The sequence below is a fragment of the Macaca fascicularis genome, chromosome 4 (assembly GCF_037993035.2).
Source record: "Macaca fascicularis isolate 582-1 chromosome 4, T2T-MFA8v1.1".
Taxonomy (NCBI): Eukaryota; Metazoa; Chordata; class Mammalia; order Primates; family Cercopithecidae; genus Macaca; species Macaca fascicularis.
The window spans coordinates 159,611,740-159,630,362 of NC_088378.1; the positions used below are offsets into that span (position 1 = coordinate 159,611,740).

General features: G+C 43.4%; 1 protein-coding gene across 11 annotated transcripts in view; it reads left to right on the forward strand.

Moving 5' to 3' along the window:
* The first annotated feature begins 10,888 nt into the window (after window positions 1-10,888).
* TBC1D7 (TBC1 domain family member 7) overlaps window positions 10,889-18,623 on the forward strand; it is a 47,196-nt gene continuing 39,461 nt past the window's right edge. For 7 of the 11 annotated variants that reach the window (XR_012434238.1, XR_012434241.1, XR_012434239.1 and 4 more), the window contains exons 1-4: window positions 10,889-11,122; window positions 12,503-12,622; window positions 14,223-14,303; window positions 17,744-17,931. Coding sequence is in view for 6 of the 11 variants with exons in the window: in XM_005554023.4 (XP_005554080.2) it covers window positions 12,511-12,622; window positions 14,223-14,303; window positions 17,744-17,931 (381 nt within the window). In the remaining 5 variants the exon portion in view is untranslated. Of the gene's footprint in view, window positions 11,849-12,502; window positions 12,623-14,222; window positions 14,304-17,743; window positions 17,932-18,623 lie in introns of all 11 variants that reach the window. The other 4 variants (XR_012434242.1, XM_065544419.1, XM_015449891.4 and 1 more) reach the window with 3 other exon arrangements.

Genomic DNA, 18,623 nt, shown 5'->3' on the forward strand with positions numbered 1-18,623 from the left:
CACTTTCTCCCTCTTTATTGTATTTTAATCTCGACAATCAGTGAAGCTGTTGGAGGATTTAGAGGAGCAACTCCTCCCTGTCTTAATAATTGTGCAAGGCCGGGCGCGGTGGCTTAAGCCTATAATCCCAGCACTTTGGGAGGCCGAGACGGGCGGATCACAAGGTCAGGAGATCGAGACCATCCTGGCTAACACGGTGAAACCCCGTCTCTACTAAAAATACAAAAAACTAGCCGGGCGAGGTGGCGGGCGCCTGTAGTCCCAGCTACTCCGGAGGCTGAGGCAGAAGAATGGCGTGAACCCGGGAGGCGGAGCTTGCAGTGAGCTGAGACCCGGCCACTGTACTCCAGCCTGGGCGACAGAGCGAGACTCCGTCTCAAAAAAAAAAAAAAAAAAAAAAAAAAAAATAATAATAATAATAATTGTGCTGGGTTTCATTTCCCCTGTGAAAGGAACTAGCTAAAATCCTCTAGACTTTTACATGTGTGTTATAAACTAAACTGCAGTGCTTCTCAAGCAATCCTGTGGGCAAGGAACTAGCCTCAAATTACTAGAAAAACCAAATGAAAAAGACATGTAAAATACAAGCCCACAATTTTTATTATGAGATTCAATAGACATAAAATGAATCTGTCAAATTGCTATCAAAGTATCTAAATGCTCTCAATTTCTGTGCTGACCTCACAGGTCCCTGACCAACAGCTCATGGACAGCACCAGAGAGGGGAACACACTTGAAACAGCACTGCTCCAGCAAAGTATGTTGTTAATGCCTTACAGTGTTTTGGTTTAAAAGAAGAGATGAAGACTGGGCACAGAGGCTCATGCCTGTAATCCCAGCACTTTGGGAGGTGAGGTGGGTGGATCACCTGAGGTCAGGAGTTCGAGACCAGCCTGGCCAACATGGTGAAACTCCGTCTCTACTAAAAATACAAAAATTAGCCGGGCATGGTGGCGGGTGCCTGTAATCCCAGCTACTCGGGAGGCTGAGGCAGGAGAATCACTTGAACCCGGGAGGCGGAGGTTGCAGTGAGCCAAGATTATGCCATTGCACTCCAGCCTGGGCGACAGAGCAAGACTCTGTCTCAAAAGAAAAAAAAAAAAAAAAAAGAGATGAAAAGACGCATAAGTTCTTCACCTTTCCGCAAAATCTAAATAAGCTAACAAAAACTCTGTGTGCACCAGAGAGCATGTGTGCACGTACACACACTCGAATAACAACACTTTGTAGACAGGTAATACAGTGGAAGGGTTAATTAAACCAATGGACTCAGGAGCAAGATATCCACCATCTATAAGTTGCTTCTACTTAAACTTATTTACAATAAAATGTGGATAGTAATAATAATGCCAGCTTCTTAGTGTTGTTAAGACAATTAATGGCATAGCATGCATGCAGCTCTTAGAATAGGCACTTAATACCTTGAACTATTCTTTTTTTTTTTTTTTTTTTTTGGAGACAAGTCTCAATCTGTCACCCAGACTGGAGTGCAGTGGCACAGTCTCAGCTCACTGCAACCTTTGCCTCCCGGGTTCAAGCAATTCTCCTGCCTCAGCAGCCCGAGCAGCTGGGATTACAGGCACACCCCTCACACCCGGTTAATTTTTTGCATTTTTAGTAGAGAGGGGGTTTCACCGTGCTGCCCAGGTTGGTCTCGAACTCCTGAGCTCAGGCAATCCGCCCGCCTTGGCCTCCCAAAGCATTAGGATTACAGGCATGAGCCACCGTGCCAAGCCTATTATTATTCTTTTTGCTTGGTGGAATAAAGAGATCCCTGTTGCTGGAATAAAGAGATCTCTGTTGCTTTGCTTAGAGTTTCCATCTGGAAGGTGTAGATGAATCTGCGGTTTACTTGGCAAGCCAGGGCCAGTCATCTCTTCCCCAGCATCTGGAAACATCTACCGTCAGTGGGTGGAGGTAGAATCCCAATTCTCACTGAGGAATGAAGTTTCCCTTAACTTGGTGTGAGGAATATCCCAACCGTCTACTGCTGCTGCCCTCTGCTGCTACCACTAAGAATTACACTAAGCCAAGTTTCTGCCATAAGACCAGCAAAATGTAACCACATATGGAGGGAGTTGGCAATACGGGTTGGGTATCCCGTATCTAAAATGCTCGCGACAAGATGTGTCTTGGATTTTGGATTTTTAAAGATTTTGGAATACTTGCATATACACATTGAGGTATCTTGGGGATGGCACCCAAGTCTAAACATGAAATTAATTTATGTTTCATATATACCTTGTTCACATAGCTTGAAGGTAATTTTATGCAATATTTTAAATAAATTTTTGCATTAAACAAAGTTTTGGCTATGTTTTGACTGCAACCCATTGCATGAGGTCAGGTGTAATATTTTCCACTGGTGACATCATGTCAGTTCTCAAAAAGTTTTGGATTTTCTAGCATTTCAGATTTCCAATTTTCAGATTAGGGGTGCTCAAACTGTATGGACTTTGTTTAGGATTTCATTGAATATCCGCAAATTCATTTTTCACAGTGACTTTAACATAATAGCACTGCATTTTTATAATCTATAACTGTTTCTGGACATTTTCATGGAATATTTTCTATTTTCAATTTTTAAAATATTCTATTATTATTTTAGAGACAGTCTTGCTTTGTCACCCAGGCTGAAGTGTAGTGGCACAATCATAGCTCACTGTAACCTGGAACTCCTTGACTCAAGCAATCCTCCTGCCTTAGCCTCCCAAGTAGCTGAGACTACAGTCATGCAACTACCACACCCAGCTAATTTTTTTATTGTTTGTAGAGACAGAGTCTCACTCTGTTGTTCAGGCTGATCTCAAACTCCTGGCTTCAAGTGATCCTCCTGCCTTGGCCTCCCAAAGCATGCTGGGATGCGCCACTGTGCCCGGACATCAAATGTTGCTCTATGTTACCTCAAACAGGCTTCTGAACATGGCCAATTCTCAAAGCTACTCTTCTCTGACTTTCTCATTTTGGTTTTCTGTACCCCTGTATCCCAGAGACTTACGTCCCCCAGTAGCTGTGACCTCTCTTTTTTTCACGTCCTCTCAGTGGCTCAAACCAATCCCTCCCTCCCTCTGCAAGAGCTTTTAGCACCTCAAGAGAGGCACTCCTGCCTCCAAGCCTCTCCCTTTTACAGGTCATGGAGATCCATCGTTCAAAAGCTCTCTCTGCTCTGAGTCATCTCTCCATAGCCCGTGCTTGGCCCACGCTCCTTGGGCCTCCTGCAACCTACCCTGCCAGCTCCAAGCCTGATCTCTCATGACCCCAACACAGCTGCCAGGCCGGCTCCCATCATCCACATACACACTGTCACTTCCTGCCTCTGTAGTTTAGTGATTGCTCTTTCTTGTGTTGAAAAGGCACACTTTTCTACAAAAATTATTCACTGCTCAGCTCAAATGCTATTTCGTATATAGCGCCTTCTTTAAGCACTCCAGGGAGTACCTTAACTTCTATGACATTTCTTATGTCTTACCTGGGTTGCCCTTATCAAATGCATTGTTACTTGGGCACATTACTTCTTAAAATTTTTTCTATTGTCATATGACCCAGCAATCCACTACTAGGTATCCACAGAATACCATATATATATCCACAGAAATTGAAACCAGCATGCTGAAGAGCTGTTTGCACTCCTATCTCCATTGCAGCATTCATTACAATAGCCAATGTATGAAACAACTTAAGTGTCTAGCAACAGATTAATGGATAAACACCTACTGTCAGTGGGTGGAGGCAGAATCCCAACCACTGTTTAGGAATGAAGTTTTCCTAAGCTCACGGTGTGAGAAATATCCCAATCATGGGTAAAGAAAATGTGGTCCACATATGTACAGCCTTTATAAAGAAGGAAATCCTGCCATTTGCAGTAACATGGATAAACCTGGAGGACTTATTATGCAGAGTGTAATAAGCCAGGCCCAGAAAGAGAAATCCTGCATGATCTCACTTACATGTGGAATCTTAAAACATTGAACTAATGGAGCAGTGAGCAGAATGGAGGGTATCGGGGCTGGGGTGGGCAGGTGTTGGAGAGATGGTGGTCAAAGGGTAAAAAATTTTAGACAGCAGGAATAAATTTAAGAGTTCTATTGTCCATAATGGTGACTAAAGTTAATAACAATGTATTGTGTTCCTGAATTTAATGCAATACATTTAAAAACTTAAGTGAAATAGAAAAATTTCTTCAGAGACCTAAACTACCAAATCTTTTTCTGTTTTCTTTTTGAGACGGAGTTTCACTCTGTTGCCCAGGCTGGAGTGCAGGGGTGCGATCTCGGCTCACTGCAAGCTCCGCATCCTGGGTTCATGCCATTCTCCTGCCTCAGCCTCCTGCGTAGCTGGGACTGCAGGGGCCCGCCACCACACCTGGCTAATTTTTTGTATTTTTGGTAGAGACGGGGTTTCACCATGTTAGCCAGGATGGTCTCGATCTCCTGACCTCGTGATCTGCCCACCTCGGCCTCCCAAAGTGCTGAGATTACAGGTGTGAGCCACCGTGTCTGGCTTTTTTTTTTTTTTTTTTTTTTTTTTTGAGATGGAGTTTTGCTGTTGTCACCCAGGCTGGAGTGCAATGGTGTAATCTCAGCTCACTGCAACCTCCATCTCCCAGGTTCAAGTGATTCTCCCACCTCAGTCTCCTGAGTAGCTGGGATTACAGGCAACTGCCACCGTGCTGACTAATTTTTTTTTTTTTTTGAGACGGAGTCTCACTCTATTGCCCAGGCTGGAGTGCAGTGGCACGATCTTGGCTTACTGCAAGCTCCGCCTCCCGGGTTCACGCCATTCTCCTACCTCAGCCTCCTGAGTAGCTGGGACTACAGGTGCCCACCACCTCGCCCAGCTAGTTTTTTGTATTTTTTAGTAGAGACGGGGTTTCACCATGTTAGCCAGGATGGTCTCGATCTCCTGACCTCGTGATCCACCCACCTTGGCCTCCCAAAGTGCTGGGATTACAGGCATGAGCCACCACGCCCGGCCAATTTTTTTTTTTTTTTTTTTTTTTAATTTTTAGGATAGACGGGGTTTCACCATGTTGGCCAGGCTGGTCTCGAACTCCTGATCTCAAGTGATCCAACCACCTCGGCCTCCCAAAGTGCTGGGATTACAGGCGTAAGCCACCGTGCCCAGCCCTAAACTACCAAATCTTAATAAAGAAGAAACGTATCTCCTGACCTCTATCTATTGAAGAAATTGCATGTGTAGTTTAACACCTTCTCACAAAGAAAACTCTAGACCCAGATAGTTTCATTGGTGTATTCTACCAAACATTCAAGGAAGAGACAATACCAATTCTATACATACTATTCCACAATACAGAAGGGGAGGGAACACTTGGAACCTGTCCACTTTCTACCAGTTCCATCGCCCTCCTTCTTCTCTTGCCTCCAGCTCCATGACTGGGAGTTCCCGTGCATGTGTACAGACATCCCAGACTGCAGGTCCAAGCTTCAGGCACAGGCCCTGCAAACAACCGCCACACCCCCCAAGGCCAAAGGGAGAGCCCTCCAGTGGCTTTGAAAATGGGAAACTTACCTGGTGCTGTTCCATTCTCCCAAAGCTCAACATCCCACAAGAATCCAGCTGCTCTCAGTTACACTAAAACACCTGCAAGTATTTGCTTTTTATATGTCGTCCGGATTTTATCACTGTTATCTTCAGGAGAGTGGCCTGTTTTTTGCATCACAGAATCTAACTTGGTTGTGAGATGCCCTCGTCACCAGCCTGGTTGTTCTATTCCCAAGACTGCACACAAAAGAAATGTATATTGCTTCTCAAGGTAAACCCCTCACCTTTGAGAAGTATGTGTTTTGCTGGCTATTTCTGAGATGTGCAGCTTTGGACCTCTCTCTCTCTCTGCCTTTTCCTACACGTACCCTGCTTGGTTTCCTCTGCTTTTGGAAACTTCTTCACCTACTCGATATATTGTTTTCTAGTTTCGCTGCAAATAGCGTTTGCTTTTATACCCTGCTGACTGTACCTGTTGTTTTGACACTAGAACTATCAAAGATTCATGCAAAGAAGACAGGGCCGAGGTCAGACAATTATCAGTGGTTAATGGAATCATTATTTGTTAAATGACCCCATACGCACTAGGAAACCTATGGCTGTAACCAGAGGTTTCCATATACCAGGACAGTATTGGAAGTCTATAATCACATCTACATAAGACGTATGCCACCCGTTTTGACAGGTGAACCAATGTTTCCTCTCTGTAACAGGACATTTCTGGGGTACAGTTATGCATGCTCAGAAAGGGCCATGAAAACACACCACTGTGTTAAGTGATACAGGTATAAGTTTGGGTTTATTAGAGGAAAAGCATACAAGCAGAAAGTAGTAGAGTGCATGCCATCCCTGGAATCGAATTATCCCTCAGCTGAGGCCAGGCATAGAGGTTTACACGCACTGTGACCAACATTCCAATAAAGACTGATCTCCATGCCCTGAATACTGTAAATATCTATAGCAATGAGGTGGTTCTGCCTATTTGACTAACATGGACCTGCTGAGCCAGTTTTCTGCCAAATTACCAAAATGGAGGAGGAAATGAGTGTCCAGGACCATCCAGATTTGTCTCTCTTCAGCTGTTTTGGAGATGTGGTTTAACCTATGAACTATCTGAATGTTCTTACAGTTCTCATGTTCACCAATTATGCTGTGATGGGATTTTTACTACGTTCACTTTAATGGCTCCTTAACGTGAAGATAGTTGCCCTACAGCCGTAACCTCACTCCATCTCCATTTCCTTATCTCTAGAAAATGAGGCGCAAGGATCGAGGCCAGTGGTATGTGACAATTACTATTCTGCCAAAGTAAATTTAGAAGCTGAAAGATAGGACGCCACTTCTAAAGCTATGTGGCTGTTTTTATGCCCTGAAACTTAGCTCTCTGCGCCACATTTAATGAGACTGGCTGACCTTTAAGTCCCTTCTAACCTTGAGATTTGATTCTGTAACTAACAGTACAGTGTAATTAAAAAATAATAATAATTTAGCAAAAAAGGCTAACCACTAGAGGGCAGAAATATTACAAGTCAGAAAGGAGCGATGGCTGCTACAGTGAAGTACACCTGTGACTTTTACAATTCTTATTTCAATTAAATCCCACAAAAATTTTATTGCCTGCCAACTCTATTCTATAATTTGTGTCATGCTAAGAGTCCAGTGACTAATAATGCTAACAGTTCACAACTCAAATATGCAACTGTAAGAACAAATGGCCACGTGGTAACCCATTTCTTTTGTTTAGAAGTCTATATTAAGCACTTACTGTGTGCCAGGTGCTGTTCCATGGACTCAGGATATATCCACTACCAAAGCAAAGATCCCTAACCTGTGAAACTGACATTCTGGTGGGAGGACAGATCCAATAAAAACTAAAATAAGCCAAGTGCGGTGGCTCACGCCTGTAATCCCAACACTTTGGGAGGCTGAGGCTGGCGGATCACGAGGTCAGGAGATTGAGACCATCCTGGCTAACACGGTGCAACCCCATCTCTACTAAAAATACAAAAAATTATCTGGGCGCGGTGGTGGGCGCCTGTAGTCCCAGCTACTCGGGAGGCTGAGGCAGGAGAATGGCGTGAACCTGGGAGGTGGAGTTTGCATGAGCCGAGATCGTGCCACTGCACTCCAGGCTGGGCGATAGAGCAAGACTCCGTGCAAAAACAAAAAAACAAAAACAACAGAAGAAACCCTAAAATAAATAAGTCAATGATGTAGTGTGTTAAAAAGTGATCAATGCTAGCCGGGCACTGTGGCTCACGCCTGTAATGCCAGCACTTTGGGAGGCTGAGGCGGGTGGATCACCTGAGGTCAGGAGTTTGAGACCAGCCTGGCTAACATGGTGAAACCCCATCTCTACTAAAAATATGAAAAATTAGCTGGGTGTGGTGGTGGGTGCCTGTAATCCCAGCTACTCCAGAGGCTGAGACAGGAGAATCGCTTGAACCCAGGAGGCAAAGGCTGCAGTGAGCTGAGGTCGCAACATTTTGCACTCCAGCTTGGGCAACAAGAGCAAAACTGTCTCAAAAAAAAAAAAAAAAAAAAAAAAAAAAAGGATCAGTGCTGTGGAAAAAGGAAAAGGTAGAACTGCATACAGGGGATTGGGATTCAAGTAAAGTGTTGCAATTTTAGGTGGGGTGGGGAGAGTAGCCTCTGGGAGGGGACATTTGATCACAACTGAGGTAAGCGAGTGGCCCATGCGGCAAGCAGAGGGTAACGTGTTGCAGGCACAGGGAATGTGAGAAGGTCCTAAGGTAAGGCAGTCACTCATAGTAGCTGAGATTGAGGTAAGAGAAGGTAGACCATGAGAAGTGTTGTTAGGCTGTTGTGAGTACTTCAGTTTTTCCTGTGAGAGAAATGGGGAGCCACTGAAGGATTCTGTGCAGAGGAGGGATATTTTTAGATTCATTCTGGCTGCAGAGTTGACCAAAGTCTCAGGGTGTTATCTCTTAGGGAAGCTTCCACATATTCTGTTAGCAGCTCATCAAAAAACAGAATGAAGGGCAATTGAAGGCACCAATATTGCTGTCACCATTCAGTGAATAGCAGCCTTGAAAACTGATTATATGAATTGGAGTTATCTTGTCATACCCAGATAAATTAGAGTCCAGAAATGAGGGAGAAGAGAAAGTATTTGGGGCACAAAGTGCCTGCCCAGGAATTATATTGAAAGCCAGCTGCCAAGGTGACCTGCTATATAACCTGAAGACCAGTTTTACCTAGTAGCTGCTGAAACTCTAAGACTAGTTTTACTTACCACCTTCTCTCACAAATTAGAGCTTGCCTGCTCCTAAAAACTTTGCTTAGGGTCAATGAGCTATCTTTCGAGGCAATACATAACATTTCTCTAGTGAAACCTCCAACCATCTCTTTGTTCTTCTGAAGACCACCCAAGTCTGTGTGTATGCCCTGAACTGCAATTCTGTTTTCCCAAATAAAATGATTTAGAGACTCATCTTTGTATTTTTAATTGATCTTGACACAGCCAATTCACATATATCCCTACTGTGCCACATGCCAGGCATCATGCCAAGTACATTACATACTTTCTCATTTAACCCTTCCCACCTTCTATATAATCACCACTATTGGTGATGATTTTATTCTATTATTATTTTTTGAGACGGAATTTTACTGTTGTTGCCCAGGCTGGAGTGCAGTGGTGCCATCTCGGCTCACTGCAACCTCCGCCTCCTGGGTTCAAGTGATCCTCCTGACTCAGCCTCCGGAGTAGCTGGGATTACAGGTGTGCACCATCACGCCCGGCTAATTTTGTATTTTTAGTAGAGATGGGGTTTCACCATGTTGGCCAGGCTGGTCTCGAGCTCCTGACTTCAGGTGATCCGCCTGCCTCAGCCTCCCAAAGTGCTGGGATTACAGGCGTGAGCCACCGCGCCCAGTCTTGGTGATGATTTTAAAGACAAGAAAATGAAATTGTAAAAGTTAGTGACCGGCCCAAGGTTTAGATCAAGTAAACGGAACCTGTGTAAGGTAACTTGAAGAACTCTGCTTACTCATGTGAACACTACCCAAGTAAGGTTTAGTACCCCAGTACTGAGGAACTAAAGATGGTGGTGGTAAGGGGGTGGGGAGAGGCATCAGTGTTTGAGTTCAACCACCACACGTTTCTTTTTTTAAGTTCTGTCTAGCCATTATACCACACATTTGTCTGCACTATAACTGGACTTCTGCACTGTTGATAGTCCTAAGTTTCCTCTAAAGCTTGGCATCTGTGTGGTTTATTTGGTAGAGATTTGGACTTTCAAAGGGACGATACCCATCACTGGGGATTTCTCTCAAACCCTGGCGGTTTAAAAACCTACTTGGGCGCTGCTGCTCAGCCGGTGGACCAGTGAGGCAAGCACAGAAATAGAAAGCAAGCATTTGTAAGCGTTAGTAGCTACTTTAAAGAGTAACTTTGTTCTGTTAGACCTACTAATAACAAATCGGAGCTTGTATTTAGCACATATATTTTTTTTTAACTTTCATTTTTCTCCCATTTTATAGTATTTTACCTGAGAGGCTGAATATACTAAGACAATGGCCAAACCTAATATAAAAACAGACCTCTAATCCACAACCTGCAGCAACCTGCCCGGAAAACCAGTCCGTTATCTACAATAAGCAACCCAGGGAGCCTGCCTGCTCTAAATCAGACTTGCAGGAAGCCAGATTGCCGTCTCTAGCAACAGTCTAGGAAGCTGAACAATAACTTCTGTAACAACTGGGCTCCAGTGGCCAGGACTTAATAACTGATCGCTTTCTTAATTTTTGTCCTTGCTTCCAAGTTAGGACCGACCAGAGAAAGGCAACTATGCCCCCTAACCAATCCCTGGGATATTTCACTTCTAGGGAGCTGCCTCCAGACTCCGGTCTGCGCACACCTAAAGCCTTCCCTTTTGTCCACCCTAAAGCGTCCCCACTCCTCTGTCTGCCTTTGCGTCCCTCCCCAAAGGCAAGGGACAGTGGCTGACGCCTTTGCTCTTCTCGTTCAGATGGTCTTCCATTTATTCCCACACACCCGGGGCGGGGAGGAAATTAGCAAAAGCAAAACTCGGGTCCTGCACGCAGGCAGCTTAAGTATGGCCCTAGGGCTCGGGTCTCCCCTAGGTAGGAACCTCGAGGGCCGGAGACGGCAGTGCAACCCAGGCACGCGCCTTCGGACGGCCGGAATAAATGGTCGCGAGATTTTGCAGGGTAGCAAGGGCCCGGGTGCCTAGGGTGGGAGAAACTACACAAGCCTGGAGGCGAGTCTAGCCCTTTATCCCGTCGGGTTTCACCAACGAAACCCCGAGCTTCCCGGAGTGAGGGTGGAGCTTCCTGCGCGCGCCCTCTGCGCATGCGCCGGCCCAGTGCCCGCCCCTCGACCTGGAGTTGATGTCACATCCGGCGGCGGCGGCGGCTGCGGCGGCGGTGCTGAGTTTTGTCTCCCGGGCCGTCGGGGCGCGCACGGGTGTCCCAGGTGTCCCGCCATCTCCCTCCTTCCCGCAGGACTCGCCCCTCCTGGCCCTGGGCTCCAACGGTGCCCGCCTGCCCGGCGGTCAGTCAGCGCGCAGGGCACGGCTTCCTCTGCTTCTCCGGACCACTTAGTCTCAACCCGGGCGTGTTTCCACTTCTAGAGGTGAAGCATCCATCAGAGAGAGAATGGGACCTGGGGTCTTGGACCACGGTGTTTTTACTTTTCCCATCAGGTGGACGCGCATGGGCAGGAGATTTTATTTGCAATGTTTCCTCCTAGAGGATGCCTTTGTCATTGTAGTGCAATCTAAGAATGGGTGTCCTTAGACAACAGGGACCGACCGAATCGTCATGCAACTGTTTGGATGCCTTAAAAAAAAATAAATCCCCACACTCATTACGCGTTTTATGCTGCTGACTTTTTTATTTTTAAGGCATCTGCTCCCGAAAGCTCAGAGCCATTTAGCATTTCATTTACTAAACGAATCCTAATCTTTCCTGTGACTGGATCAGTTCAGAGGATATCTTTTCAATAAGGAAGGAAGCCCTCCCCTGCTCACTGGGGACGTCTCAGGATGTTTAAACCTGAAGATTTACTCTTGTGCACAGAGCCTGGAAGCATTTGCGTGAGGCAGTGCCGTGCTTTTTTGGGAAATGCATCACATCTTTTCTGTTCTTGAAACGCCAAATCTAACTTGGTCTTTTTTTGGATGAGTTACCTCCAGTATTATGAAGGTTACTATGAAGGAACCTGAGACCACTGAACTTTTTGAGTTCTTGCGATAGATTTTAAATCGTTTTTCTGGCTTCAACTCTGACTTTAGGATCACTGTCAATCGGCTACATTCTTTACTCTCTTCTCCTTATAATTTAATGCAATTTATCTGTTGTAAGTTTTGAATTTTGATAGTTACACTTAATAGAATTGTGTTTAAAAGAAAAGTGAGGAACTCGTGGCTTTTTACTTTTATATAACTTAATTTTTCATTTTGCAAAATGCCCATTTAAAAAAAACAACTAAGCTAAAGAAAGGAAATTAAAATCATCTGGAATCCTACTACCTAAAGATAACCATTGCTAACATTTTGGAATAGAGTGTTAATTTTTAAAATACATGAAATTTGTAAAAAACAAACAATGAAATCATAGTGTATACTGTTGGAGTATAGTTTTTTTTGACATATCTTGCCTGGCTTCCATTTCACTTATTTTTTTTTCTTTGCACATTTATAATGACTACAGAATGTTCTATTGTGCTAGGCATTCATAGGTATAGTGGGAAACCTAGTGCATAAACCTTGTGCCATCTATTTTAGCAGCTCAGAGAACTTTTAACGTATATCTTGGTTTTTGGCCAAGATGCATAGGTGGATGGTTGTAGAACTGAGTAAAAGGAAATCTTTAATATTGGGTCCTATGCAAGGGTACATCAGATTTATTGAAAAGGTGGAGAACATCATTGAAAATTATTCTAATTCTTGACTCATTGTTTCTACATTCACTTTTCTCCTTCGTCTCTCTCTCTTTCTGTGTCTCCTCCAAGAATGAAATATGACTGACGACTCTCAGAGAAACTTTCGTTCAGTATATTATGAGAAAGTGGGGTTTCGTGGAGTTGAAGAAAAGAAATCATTAGAAATTCTCCTAAAAGATGACCGTCTGGGTGAGTGCTTTTTAAAATTAATCTCATTGGTTCTCAGTCATTCCACATGTTCTGAAGTAAGTATTTTCTTAAAAGACATCCAGAAGCATTGGTTGCTTGTTGTATTTTTTAGTGATGTGTTGAAGCAGAATGGTGTATTTTGAGAAAAGTTATAGATTTTTCAAATTCATATTTCACTGAGGGTCAGAAGTTTTTGAAAGGTTTCTTAAGAAAGTCGTTAATATTTTTTCTTTAATTGAACCTATATGTATTATCTAGGTAAATTTGCAATAACTCTGGTCATGATTTTTTTCTTCTTTTTTTTGAGACCGAGTCTGACTCTGTTGCCCAGGCTGTAGTGCAGTGGTGCGATCTGGGCTCACTGCAACCTACGCTTCCTGGGTTCAAGCGATTCTCCTGCCTCAGCCTCCTAAGTAGCTGGGACTACAGGCATGCGCCACCATTCCTAGCTATTTTTTGTGTTTTTAGTAGAGACAGTCACCATGTTGGCCAGGCTGGTCTCAAACTCCTGACCTCAAGTGATCCACCCACCTCGACCTCCCAAAGTGCTGGGATTACAGGCATTAGTTACCACGCTCAGCCCATGATTTTCTTCTATGGAAATACTAAGAGTGCATTGTATATTGACATTTTAGTTTATTTTAAGCCAATCTGAATAAGGTCTGTTGTTGACTAAAGTAAAATAAACTGAACCATATTTAAAGATAATACTTTATTTGCATAGAGTACTTTTAAAGTTTCTGAAACACTTCTCACCTTATCTTTGATCTTCAACTGTACAGTCTTTGCTTTAGTATGTCTGGTATTCTCCTTTGATAAGTAGAAGAATTGAGGGTCAGGGAACTAACTGTAATTTACTGGAAAATGTAGGGTTTTGAAGGTGGACTGCACCACTTACTAGCTGTGTTAGTTTGATCAAATCATTTAACTGCTTTGAACTTCAGTTTCTGCATTTTTAGAACAAGAACTACCTAACAGGCTTGCAATGTGAATTAAATGAAATAACCCTGTAATTAATAACTACCACTGTTATAGGGAATGTAGTAATATATGCAAAATGCATCTCCAATGCTGTAAAATGCAAATTGTTTTTATTTTTATTATTATTTTTTAAGACAGCGTCTCACTCTGTTGCCCAGGCTGGAGTGCAGTGGCATGATCTTGGCTCACTACAACTTCTGCCTCCTGGGTTCAGGTGATTCTTCTGTCTCAGCCTCCTGACTAGCTGGGACTACAGGTGTGTGCCACCATACCTGGCCGATTTTCGTATTTTTAGTAGAGATGGTGTTTCGCCATGTTGGCCAGGCTGGTCCCAAACTCCTGACCTCTAGTGATTTGCCCGCCTCAGCCTCCCAAAGTGCTGAGATTACAGGTGTGAGCCACTGCGCCTGGCCGCAAATTGTTTTTAAATAACTTAGTTGGCAGAAGTCTTGGGCTAGAAATCAGACTAGTATTACTTCTTCTAAACTTACTGACCATATGGTAGATATCCCCTAAAGAAATGTCTTAACTATTCTTTCAGTTTTAAAAAATGAAATGTGCTTTGACATACTGTGATCAGCATGAAAAGCTTCTAACAATTGTTTTCTTCTTCCTCTAGATACAGAGAAACTTTGTACTTTTAGTCAGAGGTTCCCTCTCCCGTCCCTGTACCGTGCATTGGTATGGAAGGTGCTTCTAGGTATGAGACCCAGGAGTTGGAAGATTTATCTTCAAAAATATTGAATAATGGGATCATTTGCTATCTTATCAGTCAGAAAAAGGAAAATTTGTTTAGGCCTTTTATTGAATGTTGGATCTTCCCCAGGAGGTTCAATTACCGCTCATTATTTTCTGTTCTATTAATGATACTATAGAAGAGAAAATAGTGTATGTTCCTGAGACAAGATCTGGGAAGAGCACTGGACTAGGAGAAATGATAATTGGTTTAGGCTTTGCTATCAGCTGGGTAACCTGGAGGAAGGCGACCCCTCTGGGACTCATTTTTTGCATCTATAAACTGAGGCTTTTGAGCTAAATTACTCCTAGTTTTTAGCTCTAAATTTGTAATGTTTTGTGATTCTCAGCTATAGAGGTATAACTTCCTAATGAGTCAAAGAGGAATTGGAGACTTAATACTCCCTAGAAGTGTGAATGACTAAATTCCGGCCGTGTGAGTGGCTGAATGAGAAGGAAAACTGATCTTACTTAGTTTCTATGGAGGAAAACATGAATTAAGTGCCATGAGTAACTGGCAGCATCCCTTCTGAGCCCAAGATTTTCTTTCCCCTACCATTGCTGAGCTTGCTGGAGCATATAATTCCTATCCATTACCATCCTCCTTTTCTTTCATTAAAAAAAAGTATTTTTGGCTGGGTGCAGTGGCTCACACCTGTAATCCCAGCACTCTGGGAGGCCAAGGAGGGCAGATCACGAGGTCAGGAGATTGAGACCGTCCTGACCAACATGGTGAAATCCCCTTTCTACTAAAAATACAAAAAATGAGCTGGGTGTGGTGGCATGCGCCTGTAGTACCAGCTACTTGGGTGGCTGAGGCAGGAGAATCTCTTGAAGCCAGGAGGTGAAGGTTGCAGTGAGACAAGATGGCACCGCTGCACTCCAGCCTGGGAACAGAGCGAGACTCCGTCTCCAAACAAAACAAAACAAAACAAAAAACAAAAAACAAAACTTACAGTTTGTTAACTGTAACATAGTGGTGAGGACTAAATTCCTTGAAGAATATAAACTATGATTGCTCCTTATTGGGCATCCCTGTGTGCCTATCAGTAGGCTGAGTCATTTACACAGATTGTACAGAGTAATCCTAGAATCCCCTGTGAGGTATTGGTATCCTAATTTTGCAGGTGGGGAAAAAGACTCTCTGAGGCTAAATAACTTGCCTAAGGCATTATAGCCTGTAAATGGCAGAGCTAGGATTTGAGCTTACGTTTTTGAAACTCATTTGAAGGTAAGATAGATTGTGATTCTCCTGCCTCAGTCTCCCAAGTAGCTGGGACTACAGGTGCGCACTACCATGCCCGGCTAATTTTTTGTATTTTGGTAGAGATGGGGTTTCACCACGTTGCCCAGGCTGGTCACGAACTCCTGAGCTCAGGCAGTCCATCCGCCTTGGCCTCCCAAAGTGCTGGGATTACAGGCATGAGCCACCGCACCCAGCCCACCTTCCTTTATCATGTCATAGTTATTTTTTGAGGAAAAGGCACTGGAAGTTTAGAGCCTGCCACGCTGTGTAGGACACAGCCTGACTCTTCCTAGCCCAGAGTTTTGATTATTTAGGGATCTTTACTTCAAATGCCTACTTCCTGATACTATTTTAGTTAAATATCAGAAAGAGGGTTTTTAGGACCAGCTCTTAGAATACAGGTTTAAGGGTTAACGTGCTGCCTCTACAAGTGTGATGAGGGTTTGGTCACAGCTGTTTAATCTGTATTAATCGAGATGTAGGAGACTCTTTAGCATGTTCCCTTGGCTCTTCTGGAAGCCTGGCTCACAGTCTCATAGCAATGATGAGTTACAGATTTATTTCAGGGAAAAGAACATTTAAGCAAGGCTTTTTTCTAACATTAACATGGTATCATATTAGCTACTATTGTTTTTGTTTTCTGGGGTATTCTTTAGAATACTAAACCTGTGGCATTTTGCACCAAAGAGGGATTCATAGTCAAATGTACTAGCTCACACTTACACTAGCTTAGTGTTTGCCGAGTACTCTCCTGAATGCTTTGTGTATATTGATCTGTTTATTCATCTCAACAACTGTATGATATTAGGTATTGTTATTCCCGTTTCTCAGATGGGGAAGCTAAGACATAGGGAGATAAAGCGATTGCTAGAGCTCACCACCCAGCCAGTTAATTGTAGAGCTGGAATTTAAACCCAGCAACTTTGATCCAGAGTCTGTGCTTCTGTGGAGCCTCATTAAGTTTAATGAGGCTCGAGTAAATAAAATGTTTTTTTGTTTTGTTTTGTTTTCTTTGAGACAGGGTCTTACTCTGTTTCCCAGGCTGGAGTGCAGTGGTACGATCACAGCTCACTATGGCCTTGACTTCCCAGGCTCAGGTGGTCCTCCCACGTCAGCCTCCTGACTAGCTGGGACTACAGGCATGTGCCACCGGACCTGGCTAATTTTTCTGTAGAGACAGGGTTTCTCAGATACCTTCACTCAGTTGCCCAGGCTGGTCTCAAACTCCTGGGCTCAAGTGATCTGCCTGCCTTGGCCTCTCAAACTGCTGGGATTATAGGCATGAGCCACCATACCTGGCCTAAAATGTTTTTCTTTATGGCAAAACTTAGAGCCATGAAAATTCATTGTCACCATTTCCCAAATCTGTTTGACGGTGGCGTTTTGTTTTCTCTTGGGGTTAGCATTCTGTGGAGAAGCATTTGGTGAATGCTTATCCCGTTTCCTGCCTCTGACAGATGGGGAAACAAATGCCCAGAAAGACAAACACATTTGAGAGTCCTATTATTATCTATTCTGAGTCTAGAACCCGGATGGCTGGCCTGTCTAGTGGTCTTTCCACTGTGTTTTCTCAGAGCCGTTTGTTTGTAAAAAAGATATGACACCATGTTTAAATGGGTTAATGAGCTTAATGTGTCATAGAAATGTCATGTAAGGTGACCTCACCAATGAAGGTTAAGGTCTTTTGTGACCTGGAGGATAGGATACTTAGTGAGCAAGTTTTAACTGTTGGGGAAGAGAAGAATTCAATGGGCTGTTGGTGGTTCTGAGATGTAGGGGTCAAGTACAAAGACTAGGGTGAGACCCTCTGGGAGCTAAAGGCAGCCTGAGGCTGCCATAAATTAAATTAAACCATTGTTATGATTGATGTGGTTGTTAATCTTGAATGTATGCGGCACACTTATTCAAGGGCTTTGCCAGTGTTCTTATATCAATGATGCCTCAGCATTCAAACATTGATAATATTTCACATTTAAAATTGTTTTATAGTGAGAATTTCTAAAAGAGATTCTATATGGTACTTAAATATCTGTGTGAATTCTAGCCTAACCGTGTTGGGTCGCTTCTCACAGCATCCTCTTTCATAGATGAGGGATTTGGAGCGATGGCTCAGTATTTTGTCCTTTTTTCGTTTTTTTCGTTTTTCCTATTATCTCCAGGAATCCTGCCTCCACACCATGAGTCCCATGCCAAGGTGATGATGTATCGTAAGGAGCAGTACTTGGATGTCCTTCATGCCCTGAAAGTCGTTCGCTTTGTTAGTGATGCCACACCTCAGGCTGAAGTCTGTCTCCGCATGTATCAGCTGGAGTCTGGGAAGTTACCTCGAAGTCCCTCTTTTCCACTGGTTAGTGGTCGCTTTTGTTGGACACTAAACTCAACTCTAGACTGTTCCATCTTGCCAGCCTTTGATTACATCATGCTTTGCCTTAAAACCTTTCGGTGGCTCCCTATTGTTATTAGTATAAAAGTGACACATCTTTACTTGGCATTCATGGCCATGCACATTCTGACCCAACCTTCCTTTTTTTTGTTTTTTTAAAATACGTTTTATTTTGAAGTAATTTCAAACTTCTAGAAAAGTTGCAAGAATACTACCAAGAATTTGCATATACCCTTTACTCAGATTCTCCAGTTGTTAACATTATGTGCATCTGTTTTGCTTTGTCATTTTAAGACGTATTTTTTAAGCACATTTTTTTTTTTTCCTAAATCATTTGAGAATAAGATGCAGACAGGGTTCCCTACTACCTCAAATTCCTTCAGTGTACACTTCCTAAAGACAGGACACCCCTGTAGATAGCCATAGTACAGTCCTCAAAACTAAGACGTTAACATTGATACAATAGTAACATCTCATCTACCAACTCCATTTGAATTTGACCAATAATGCCTTCACAAATAAGCAAACAGTCAAAGTTCTGGGTGAGGATTGGATCCTGGTTTAGGCTTTGCACTGGGTAATCATGTTGCTTTAGTCTTCTTTGACTTGGGACAGTTCTGTCTTGTTTTAATCTTTCATGGCTTGGACATTTTTCA